This window comes from Sarcophilus harrisii, chromosome 2 (assembly GCF_902635505.1).
Source record: "Sarcophilus harrisii chromosome 2, mSarHar1.11, whole genome shotgun sequence".
In the NCBI taxonomy this organism is placed as follows: Eukaryota; Metazoa; Chordata; class Mammalia; order Dasyuromorphia; family Dasyuridae; genus Sarcophilus; species Sarcophilus harrisii.
In genome coordinates, this window is record NC_045427.1 from 505,541,657 (window position 1) to 505,554,979 (window position 13,323).

The following is a 13,323-nucleotide window of genomic DNA, read 5'->3' on the forward strand; positions in this document are numbered from 1 at the left end:
GACACTACCTTTTTTCTTTGAACTTCTAGCACTTAGCACACTGCTCAGCAAATACTTAAATACAAAATACTTAAGAATAGTCTTGATGGCTCTCTGAAAATGGACAATTTTTCCTCACATTATACTAACATGTAAGACATTCAATAGTGATGTGCATACAGAAGAAAAACTTCATTACTGCAATCCATCAGTAGTTCTAGTCCTCTGTTTTGTCATTCTTATCTTGCTCTTTAATTGTCTCTCCTTCATCCACAGAGTTACCTGAAGCCCAAGACAATACAGAGGATAATCTAATTTAAATAAGAAAACTCCAGTAAATTACTAAATAGAGATGGTGATAAAAATATTCATTTTCTTTTTTGAAGGGGGTTAGCAAAGTTTTTAATAATTTAGTCATGAATTGAGCAAACATCATCCTGTTCTGAATTCATGGGTTTCTAAAACAATATTCAGATCTCCAAGCTTGTTCCTAAATTCTCCAGATTTCCCAACTAAACAAGAAATCAGGATTAATCTCCTGATAAACTCATTCATTAAGAACTGAGCTAAGAACTGGCAAAAAGACAAAAAGAAGAGGCCACTGAGTCACTAAACCTGACCTCCAAACCTGATCAATTGTGAACTTACATTGACTCTGTAAAGTAGCTCTTTAGGTTCTTTTGACTCATTTTACTCAAGATTTTACTAACTTTGGTAGTCTGAGTTCTTAGACAGTGCTCCCTACCTCCCCCCCCCCAAAAAAAAAGAAGAACCATTAAGAGAGTTATAAACAGTACCAACTGACATATCAACTTAAGCTGATTAATAAGAAGAGCTAGAAAAAAGTTTCTTTGCATTTCCCAACATCTAAATATGCTATGCCTTTATTGGCAAAAGGTATTTTTTTGTTCCTCTTATCTCTTCTTTTATTTAACATTCCTTCACTTATTAATTTAAAGGCAGACAATAGGGGTTATCTATCCCAATACTCATCGTATACATAAGGAAACCAAGTCATTGACAAATTAAATGTTTTGCCCATCATTGGACAGAGACTAAGCAATAGATATTTCCTCATCAATTGCCTTTTTGTGTGGTTAATGACATTTATCAGATTAAAAATTTGAGAGATTGTTCACTCATTTTCCAATTATGTCTGATTCTTCATGTTCCAGTTTTGGGTTTTCATGGCAAAGATACTGGGATCTTTTGCCCGTTCCTTTACTACCTAGTTTTAGAGGCTGTTAAATGACTTGCTCATGGTCACATAATTAGTATTTGAAGCCAGATTTTAACTCAAGTCTTCTTAAATCCTGGCCTAGTCTTTACCTACTGTGCTATCTAAGCTGCCCTAAATTTGTGATATAGGATAATGCTTTTAAACAAACAAATCATACTTCATTTTATATAAATATATATTACATAATCATAGTCTATGTGACTCTCTGCTCTCCTTGTGATAATGCTGATTTCAGATGATAGGTATGGTATATAAACAATGATCAGATGCAAATATGTACTTAATAAATACATTTTGATTGGCTGAAAATCTATAATGTTACTCAAATTAATATCAATAGATTAAAATATTGTTATATCTGCAAAAAAAAAAAAAAAATACCTCCAAACTGACAGAATTTAAAATAGGAATGGGTTTGTTTGGGATCAAAACCTAAGCAGAGAAATCCTAGTGTAGACTGGAAACTTGTCTGCAACTTATAATCTTAAAAGAGTTGTCTGTGGTACTAAAAGCTTTTTGAAAAACTGTAATTTCTCACTTAAATTACTGTACTTAGTATATTTGAAATTTTTGATATAATTGAGATCAACTAGATTTACCAAGTTTTTTAATAAATGATGATAAATTATAAACTATTAATCTTTTTTTTTTCTAAATTAATCAACAATAGTAAGGAGACAATGACAGGAGACAAAAGAGGTATTCAGTTCACATAACTAAAGAAAGGAAGAGATACAAGATATTGCTGGATCATTTTAATATATTTTCCCTTATATAAAATACTTCATGCAAAGAGGAAATGATAAAAAAAAAAAAACAAACAAATAAACCAAGGTGTGAAAACTGCAAAGAGGAGAAAATCCTGGGCAGTTTCCATGTCCTATTTTCTAGTTCTTCTTAGACACAGCAAGTCAAGTAGATTTTTCCTTTTGATCTTTAATCCCCACCCCCATCACTTTCTTTTTCTCTTTCACTTTGTTGACCTTGTGAATCTACCTTCAATGCTAAATATTGGTCTTGACTGTAACTACTTACTGGCATCAAGGGGCATTTCACAAGGTACTTTAATGTGATGTTAAAATTTTAATATGAGCTAGAAGTAAGAGCCAACTTTTCTTGGCACTGCTGGTTTGTTAAAAAAAAAAAATCTTAATTGAAACTTCAGGGGAGAGACAAAAAGAAAACATTTTGGCTTCACAAATATTAGACAGTCTTCCCACTGTCATGAGTGAGGAGTTTCCTTTGTTAGACCATTAAGATGCACACTTTATTCCTAGATGAAATATTAATATAATATGCACATGTGCTAAAATAAATACATCAAAAAGTATTTGTCTCACGATCTTTCTATTCAAATATTTTATTCTTTCCCAACCTTACACAATCCAAATCAGCATTTAATGATCACATACATAATGCAAAGCATGCTCCTATGTGTGTTTAGACAAAGAATTTAGATCTTTAACATATAAAACAACAATTAAATAAACACTGTGAAATAACAAGAAACATGATTGGTCCCAGAGAAGATATACAAGAAGGGATTATCTCTGTTTCCTTGTATTCGATGAGGATGAAGCACTATCTGGACACTAGATAATTTTTCACCATATGGCTAAATTTTGCTAAATTGAGTTTTTGGCCCTCTTTTTTATTTTTGGTCAGTTTGACTCTCTAGTGGGAATTAATTAAGGGAAAAAAAGTCATGCAAAAACTAATATAAAAAAATAAGTTAAGTAAAAAAAGCACATTCATTTAAAATTTCCATCTCCTACATATAAGGATTAGATCCATTCTTCCTTATTTCATATCTCAAAACTTACCATTTCGTGAATTTCCATAGAAACTTGAATTATCATTGCCAATATGTTTTCCCTTGTTAGAAACAGATTCCATTTTGTTGCAACTAATAAAAACAAACAAACAAAAAAAGTATCATTGGATGTGTATGAGAAAAGTAATACTTAAGTGATACATTGTCCATATAGGAAAGCAGGCTCCAAGGCAAAATATAAGGAAGCAAAGCAAAACTTATCTGCTGTGATCTACCCAATTCAATCCTCTTTATCAATATTATCCCTCCCCCTCATCCCCTTTACCTCCACTCTCTATTGATATGATTTTACATTCTATTCCTATAGGTTTCTTTCTTTATTAGGAAACAATTAGGAAATTAATACCTTTTAATATATTCTCAGATATAATGTGCTCTTTTTTTAAAAGGCCTTCAATATACAATGTATTATTTATTCAATGTCTTCCCTGTAAAGTCTAATGTTTTTAAAAATTATATATACTGTGATTAAGAGTGATAGGGAAGATGACGTTTAAAAGGATAAATTTTGGGGAAGCTTGATGGTGAAGTGGATAGAACACCAGCCTTGACATCAGCAGCATCTGAGTGCAAATCTGGCCTCAGAAACTTACTAGCTGTGTGAACCTAGGCAAGTCGCTTAATCCCGAATACCTCATTAAAAAGAAAATTAAAAAAAAAAAAGGTAAACTTTTATTTCTGTTAAGACATGTATTACCCTTTCTAAAGCTGGATTCATTATAGCTGAACACACTATGTTATACTTTTTCTATTACTAAACTCACTTTCCTTTAAGATTTAAATGTTTTTAAATGTTTGCCTTGACTTATTTCTTTGAAGAGGGAAGGGACTATAGGTGTGGAATGTCAAATGTCAATGTCAGATATACTGTCACATGGTCAATGGTTTGGTGGGTTTTGATGAACTACTATCCGGGGGGGTAGAAGGAAAGAGCATACTAAGACATGAATATAATATAAAAGTAAAAAAAAAGCAATGAAATAAAAAAGTTGCTAAGCAAGTTTTATCAGTTATATTTATGTTTAAAGTTTTTTTTTTTTTTTTAACACAATAGTTAAATAGAAAAAAAATGCCTACCATTCTTAGTATAAAGTTTGTTCTAAGGAATGGTAATTCTTTGTGTTATATCAATAATCTGTCATCACATCCAAAATAGTTTTATTGACCTGATGAAAATGTATGTCACTTTAACATCTCAAATTCTTAGCTATTCTTAAAAATAGGTGTTCTGGAGAATAGCTCAACTATGTAATAATATTTTAACAGAGGTTTATAGAGTTCAGATGTCAAATCCATATCAATCTAAATTCTTTTATGAACCTTACTATGAAGACCAGGTGAAAAAGCTATGTTTGGGGTGTATTTTGGTAGGGCAAAGGTTGAGGAGCTAGGAAGAGAGTATGAATCAGAAGTTACTTGGTATATATTTTTTATAGTTATTATCTGTGTTCATGTTGTTTCCCCAAATAAAATTTAAGGTCCTTGAGGAGAAGGATTATAATTTTGTTTTTTTAATTTTTGAAAGGCAGTATAATTTTTCAAAAATAATAACTAGTGGAGATGTATTGCTTCAAAGTTTACATAGTAGTTATATGTTATCTCAATTGATCTTCACAATAATCCTGTGAAGGAGAAATTATCTTCTTACAGTTGAAGAAATTTAGGCTCAGGGAAGTTAACTGACTTGCCCAGAGTCATACAGCTCATAAATGTTGGAGACAGTATTTGTACTTAAATCTGTATCATTCCTAGACCAACATCCTACCAATTTCTCTAATTAACTGGCTCTAAACGATTTAGCTATGTTGGAGCCAGGAATTGCTATGTTCAAGTATCACCAATGACATAAAATGGATATATGATTTAATCTAGAATTGCTATAAGCAACTCTCCGACTAGAATTTGCAAAGGTATCTGGCTGCTTTAGTAGGTGGAACATTCTTACCTAAAAATCCCCTATGCCAATGAAACTAAAGGTACAATTCATATTCCTACCCCTTGTATCTCCCAAGCACAGCATTTTGCCTGGCAATATAAATGCTTGCTGAATGAATGAAATGAATTACCAAGTAATTTTGTCAATGAAGAGTTACTCAAATGAATTAAGTTTCACAAATTTAGAAGTTCTCAAATCCATCCTGTGATATTTGTCTGTACCATGTAGCTCATTACATGACCTCTCCTAAGTTCATCCAAGGAGACTGACCTGACATCTAATACACCTTCCTCATATTCCTTATAAATGGAGAATTATAGGAGGCTTTTTAAATGTTCATCTGTCATCGTTCCCCCTTGCCAAATAAGAGGTATCATATTGTATATGTGTATATATATATATATATATATATTATTCTTATTAATAATAAGAGGTATATAATATTATATATTACACATTTGTCTTATGACATGTTTTTATACCTATTATTTTGAAAGCCTTCATTTGCAATGTTTTAGAGTATTCATACCTACCATAAATCCCTCCATTGTCTTCTGTTGGATATACTTTTTTAGTTCTTTAAAGACTATCATGCTCTCCATTTTGTTGTTACAGAACAACACTGGTGGAGTAGTAGCATTAAAAATATAGATATTTGTTTCCTAGAGAAGTAGAAAGACCTTAAAAGGGCACTGTTATCTATCCTCCTTCCTTAGTTTAATTCAGGGCCCGATTCATTGCCCATTTCCATCACCTGTTACCCAGAGACATGATTATGTAAGAGTTGCATTGATTGAATGCTCTAATCAAGGCATTAGTCATTAGTCATGCTTTCTACTCTTGGTCTTGCCTGTGTAAAAATTCAGGATAGCCTCTTTTCAGTAGTGAGAGCCTTTCCTACAAGGCTCTTATGAATGTTCCAAGGTTTGATATGACTGGCACAATGTCACCTGAAAACAGGAATATCTGGAGAAACTTCCCTCCCCTGCCCTATTTCTTCTATGACATTAGTAAACATATATCTCCTAGTCATGTGTTTTACCTGCAATTTATAATAGAGGGCCATTGATTATTGTTTGTTTCTGTTATATTTTTAAAGGAATCTTGAATGATTTTTATGTATGATGAGAGATAACTTCTAATAGAAAGGAAGAGAGACGTTAAAGTAGTATTTTGTGGAATTAAATGGTTTTTTTTTCATAATAAATAAGCAATAAGCACTATGAAATCTTGTATGTTCTATATCTTTCATTCAAATAAATGATAATAAATATATGTAAGATATCTTTTGTAAATCTGCCTGTTCTGTCTCATCAAGGATTCACTTGATAAATGTGTGAATGTGTGCAAGGCATATAATCATTTTTTTTTTCCACATTAAGAAGATCTAATATATGTGCTATTCCTTTGGTATGTTTCCCTCAATCAGATATTTGCACTATTCTATAATGAGCATGTCCAGATCTGTAATGCTGAATTAAAGATTAAAAGTTTCTGCTTTCCCTGATGGTAAAAATAATATTGAAAAACAAATTCTCAGTGGATAGAGCACCATCCCTGAAGTCAGGAAGACCTGAGATCAAATCTGATCTTAAGACACTTAACACTTCCTAGATGTGTGACCCTGGGCAAGTCACTTAACCCCAATTGCCTCAGGGGAAAAAAAATATCAATTTTTTCCATATTTTTTCTGTTTGTGACTTTGATCTACTTCCTCAACTCAAATGTACTTGAGATGTCTTTGATTAGCCGACTCTATCACCAAGTATTCTTTAAATTGTTTTTACTTTCCAATGGTCTTCTCTGCTTTATGAAGTCATTTTGCCCACAATCCTTTGAAATAAAATTTTACAGAGGTGTTTTGTGTTTAGTTAATTCTAAATTAGTTTTTTCTTAGACAGTGATCTTTAATAGACAAATAAGTTAAGCCATTTCCTGACTAAAATGCTTTTTCATCCTCTTTTGGTTCTTTGTTGTGAAAATTGATTTACATTAAATAAACTTGTTTAAGATTATAATTGGTATCCTCATTTCTATTATCCATGCCTATTTTTTATTATAACTTTTTAAAACAGGTTAGGGTTGAGTTGTTTCAATTGCATACTACATCTTTTTATCATTATTATTCTTTAACTTTATAATAATCTGACTTCTGTTATAGTATGTTGATAAAAAGATTATTTATAAATAGATAATTCTGCAATATTTTCACATTGCCATCTTTTATGTTAAAAATATAATCTTTTCTTTTGTGATGCCATTTAGTGCTTTTCACATTTATTGCTTATCAATCCAGTTCTGAAAAAAGCATTCATGACATAAAATCATGAGGCATCTATATAGTCTATAAATCTTTGATTCCTCACATTTCTTATTCCTGATCCATGCTTTCTGATATGTTTCTCAAAATCATTAGCAGTACATTTACATACTGATGATTTAATGTGGAAGGTATTAAGTCCTTTGGAGAATTTCTTGATTTCCTCACACTATGGAACTAATCATGATGCATTAAATAAATTTCTTTTGAAAATACACATTAGAATCACTGCAATAAGGGATAAATATCTCATGAAGTTATTTTTCTAGTTGCTTTGAAGCATACAATAATATCAGAGCCATGAACTCCAACCTTTACTTATTGAACCATCTTTCCACTTTAATATACTTTCCTTCTTTCTTCTGTTTTTATTTCTAGTAAGAATATTAATAGTCATATGAATCACTCCTCCAATGGTATATTCACCCATTAGCCATTAGACAAGTAGCTCACCTTTAGAGTTCCAACAGCTAAGTTAAAGTTTATAGTTGTGGGATACTTAACTCCATTTGTCCTTTTTGCCATCATTTTGTCACCACTACAGAAATGGAGTGAAGAACAGATAGTTCTGAAAGCACTTTTTTATTATTCTTTGTTTTCATAAAACATAATTTTCAATGCACCTTTGACTGACTATGGAAAATTCAGTGATAACAATGAGAATTTTTATGAATGAGATCACTAAGAAATAGAAGATAAAAAATGAAAAAAAAAACTGATTATTGAAGATGAACTCTTAATAGAATAGAGGTACAAATACACATCAAGCAAATGATCAGTCCTTCAATAATGGGGACATCTAAGAGATAAACAACCAGAGTCTAGAATGCTTTCAGCTAGATTATTGAAACTTTTCCCAAAGAAGATGACCAAACACAAAAATATCTCCACAATGCAATGCTTCTCCAAATGTTACTCCTACTTCCTCCAAGGATGTTTCCACAAATATTCCATTGATCTTTTTCTTTTCTGACCTGTTACAACATTTATATGTACCACATATTTAGTAGTTGTCTCCCAATTACATTAAATTTAATTGATTTATTTGTATGTCTTACATGCCTAATGAGTTAATAAGTTGTTTGAGGGTTGGGAGCAAGCCATACATTTAGATTTCTCAAAATACCTTTCAGAATTCCAGGCAACATTAAGAGCTCAATGATTAAAACATTATAGAACTCAATTAGATATAAAAATACAGAAAATTTTGCAAGGGATGACATCTCAGAGAGCATCATCAAGGCATTTGCTTGGTTTTAGAAATCAATAGCTGAAAAAGAAACTTTCTTTACTTTCAAATTAAGAATAATTTATAACTTGGTGAGATCTAAATTTTTAGAATTTTTCCTTTCAAGATTTGGATTTAGCTTCTAAGTAGGATAGTAGTTACATAATTAAATTCCTTTATAATCATGAAAAATTTATAACCAGAAAAACAGTATTTCATATTCAAAAATAGGAAACAAATCATCAAATTTAACTGCAATTGTGTGTGTGTGTGTGTTACTGAAAGTAATTCAGTATAGTGAAAAGGGTGCTGGATCAGGGATCAGAAGAACTGATTTTAAATTCTGGCTATGCCTGGAATTACCCGCTATCATTTATATAACTTATATGCTTCATTCTTTCTAAGTTCAGTTTCATCATGACAGTTCTAGACTCTAATCTAATCTAAAAAGACTTCTAAGGATTCTTTTTTGTTCTATTTCTATATCATATTTCAGTTCGCAAAATTGATTAATATTTCCCATTAAAAATAAGACAAATTTAGTCAATTTGGGGGGGTAAATATGCCCTTCTCTCTACCAAACCCACCCACCACTAAAAAGGAAAAAAGATCACAAATACTTCTTACCTGTTAGTTTGGTAGGTCATTTCTAAAGGCATGTTAACTAACTTATTAACTAAAAACAGTTTGCTTAATAGATATATTACAGTGTCTGACTCTTGAGATGAATTACTTTTTAGCTCTCCTATACCTTCTGGTCGGCATGGAAGGGCAGCAATGTACTTATTTGACAAGTCTATCACTTTTCTGGAAAACAAGTTGACTACTGAACACCCTTCTTTCATTCCTGGACTGCAAAAGTTCCAACCAGGTAACATCAAAGAAAAATGATCTTCACTTGATGCTAATCCTAAAGAAACTGGATATTGAAGTCTTAAAATATTTAGATGCTGAATGCATAGATTATCTAATTCTTTATCCACACCCCATGGTAAGAGGCATGACAAGAGAAGTTTAGCTGTGTCTATCATGAGATTGATATCGACTTTTCTTGGTGATATAAACTGAGCTTTTTTTGAACTCTTCATTTTTTTCTGTCGTCTGATGCCCTCATTTTCATCAAAGGACTTGTCTGGGCTATCTCCCTGGCCCTGGTTCTCATAACAATTCTTCATCTGTACTTCCCCTGCAATAGAAGAGGTAGAAGTTTTACTTCTTTTCAGTGTCAGTGGCTTTTTCTCAAAAGTGCTTCTTGCTCTTCTTAAAATGTCACTGCCATGCCATGAATGGGAGGTGCTAAAGCTGTTGAATTGGGCAGAGAGCAGAAGTTCCACAAGATTTTCCAGGTCAAAAAAAAGAACGTGAAAGTCAGTATTGCTCCATTTGCTCTTCACTGGTAACACGTTAAATGGACTTGAAAAAGATGGAGTAACTGGGAGCTAACAAGGGAAAAAGAAAAATATGGATGAGTTATAAAGTTGTTTAAAAAAAAAAAACTGGTAAATCAGTAAAAATGCTCTGTGAAATAACCACAAAAAAATAAGACCTATATAACCCTGGACAAGTCAATTAGCTGGTATAATACACTTCCTCATTGGCAAAATAGAATATGGCATCCATAAGATTCCTATATATCTAAGAAATTCTATGTTTTTTTTAATAAACAAGTTTCCTTTTATTCCATAAAGATTATAATGCTAGAGTATGAAAATGCTTCATTCATAAAATTCTTTTTTAAAAAGGCAAGTTTCCTTATGAAAAACAAAGGAGCTGGCCTAGATGCCTCTGAGATCCATGAGATCCATCCTCTTGACTTATGTTCTTAAACTTATGTAGCAGGCAGATATGATCAAATATGCTAAATTCTTGTGAAATCTTTTCCCACTCTAATCCATTCTTCACTTACTACCAACTTGGTTTGATAAAGCACAGGTCTCACTAGCTGACTGTCTGCTTAATAAAGTTACCAATCAGCAGCTGGTATGTATTCATGTACTACTATGCAAGAAAGTCACCCCTAATTAATTATAATAATAGTTGGCATTTATACTGTTGTACTTTACAAAGTATGTTTTATAAATTGTCGCATTTGAATGATCTTAGTGATTTTTTTCAAATGAAAATATTAGGTCATACTTCTGAGCTTATCTTTCAACTAATTTGGGTATGTATGTGTTATTTTAGCTCTCTCTTCTAAGGGCAGAACAACTGATAAACCTGTAACTCACCTTAAAAATTCCATCTTTTAAAAGATGGAGCAAACAACAGTAGGAATTGTTATTTTGAACCTGACTGTAACAAATAAAGAATATAGTTACTAATGTAGAAATAATGAGAATCTTTGAGGAAATATTTTATTCCATTTCAAAGTAGAGAAATGTAGAGATAATAAAAAAATACGATTTTATTTAAATTTTTAAAATTATAAACAGGATCTAGTGGCCTGAAAATTGGATAAGGAAAACTGGTCAAGGAAATGGGAATCTATCAAGACTAAAATGCTAAGGATGAGTTGTTCCAATGAGGAAAAATAAGTAGGAATAGTTTAAAGAGAATTATATGGGACATAAGCAATTTAGGTGTTTTATTTGTTTATTTCTTAGGATTAGAAATGAAGAAGCTATGTGGTGCAGTGGATAGAATGCTCTACCTGAAGTCAGAAAAACATGAGTTCAAATCCTGTCTCAGACACTTAATACTTACTAGCTGTGAGACTGAGCAAATCACTTAACTCATACTGCCTTGCCCCCCCCCCAAAAAAAAAAAAATTAAATAAAGAAAAATAGAAAAGATAAAGGTATGGCATGTCATGAATGGTGGATGATGAATACAAAGTAGTAACCTGGTCCTAGAAGTTTGTCTGTCTGTCTATCTCTTTTTATATATCTTCTAGATATATCACTCACACACACACACACATACACACACACACATATATCCTAGATATCATATACATATATCCTAGAAGTCTATATGTATCATATATAAATCATCTATAATGATGAGCATAGAAGCCCAGAAAGTGGAGACAGATACAAAAAAACGATAACAACAAAATTGATTAGAGGTGTTTATTGTCTAGGAACAGTATCAAGATCAAAGAAGGAATATCCCCATGTCCAGGGTAGATGGCAATATAAAAGATGATTGACTAAAGACTGAATTAAATCATAGGATGTTCAAATTGTAAGGGACCACATTCAATGGTCATCTAGTCTCATTTCTATCAGTTACCATCTGATTTCTGAACAATCAGTGGCTACTACAGGGTCATGACAATGAGAGAGATATCATAGGCCTGAAGACAGTTCAATGTTTTCTTCATTTTCAAAAAAAGGGGCAAGGATAGAATTTTAGAAGGATATACCTCTGAATTTGACTTCAATCAGTGCGAAAATGCTAGAACAAATAGTTAAGAACATATGAGAATTTTCACTTGCTAGCAATTAGAAAGGGAAAAAGGTAAAACACAAAAAGCCAAAGTGGTTCCTTTAAGAAAAATCATGCCAAACTAAATCTGTTTCCTTTCCTGACAAGAGTATTAGACGTACAAATCAGGAGAATATTATAGCTACAGTATATAGGAACTTAAAGTATTTCTTTTAAAATTCCTATGTCATTCTGACAGACAGGATAGAAAAGGACCAAATTTTTAGAAATAGTCAAAAATGTTTTGAATGAACAGATCCAAAAACTAGTCTTTCATTGAGAAGTTTCTTACGGAATGATTCAAAGCTTCTTTTCAAAACACATACATGGATAATATTTCAACATTGACCCTTGCATAGTCTTGTGTTACAAAATTTCCCCTCCTTCTCCCCACCCACTCCCCTAGATAGCAAGCAATCTAATACATGTTATATCGGTTAAAATATATGTTAAATCCAATATGTGTAAACAAAGTAAATGAGTAAGAAAACAAAATGCAAGTGAATAACAACAAAAAGAGTGAGAATGCTATGTTGTGATACATATTCAGTTCCCACAGCCTTCTCTCTGGGTGAGATGGCTCTTTTTGTCACAAGATCATTGGAATTGGTATCAATCATCTCATTGTTGGATCATGTTCATCAAAACTGATCATAATATAATATTGATCTTGTATGTACAATAAGATCCTGGTTCTGCTTATTTCACTTAGCATCAGTAAGTCTCTCCAAGCCTCTCTAAAGTCATCCTCCTGATTATTTCTTATAAAACAATAATATTCCATAACATTCATACACCATAACTTATTCGGCTACTCGTCAACTAATGGGCATCCACTCAGTTTCCAGTTTCCTGCACTATAAAAAGGGATACAACAAACATTTTTACACATGTGGGTCCCTTAAGATCTCCTTGGGATATTAGTCCCAATAGAAACACAGCTGGGTCAAAGGGTATGCACAGTTTGATAACTTTTTGACCATAGTTCCAAATTGTTCTCCAGAATGACAGGATCCATTTATAATTCCACCAACAATGTATTAGTGTCCCAGTTTTCTCACATCCCCTCCAACATTCATCATTATCTTTTCCTGTCATCTTAGCCAATCTGAAAGGTGTGTAGTGGTATCTCAGAGTTGTCTTAATATGCATTCCTCTGATCAATAGTGATTTAGAGCACCTTTTCATATGACTAGAAATGTTTTAATTTCTTCATCTGAAAATTGTCTGTCCATATCTTTTGACCATTTATCAATTGGAGAATGGTTTGAATTCTTCTACATTTGAGTCAATTCTCTATATATTTTAGAAATGAGGCCTTTATCAGAACCCTTAAATGTAAAAATGTTTTCCCAAT

General features: G+C 32.0%; 1 protein-coding gene across 2 annotated transcripts in view; it reads right to left on the bottom strand.

Moving 5' to 3' along the window:
* Nucleotides 1-13,323, bottom strand: part of WDR72 (WD repeat domain 72) — a 270,383-nt gene that overhangs the window by 96,072 nt on the left and 160,988 nt on the right. For both annotated transcript variants that reach the window (XM_031955230.1, XM_031955231.1), the window contains exons 16-17: nucleotides 9,165-9,976; nucleotides 3,043-3,125 (exon numbers count right to left, since the gene is read on the bottom strand). In XM_031955230.1, the coding sequence (XP_031811090.1) occupies nucleotides 3,043-3,125; nucleotides 9,165-9,976 (895 nt within the window). The remainder of the gene's footprint in view (nucleotides 1-3,042; nucleotides 3,126-9,164; nucleotides 9,977-13,323) is intronic.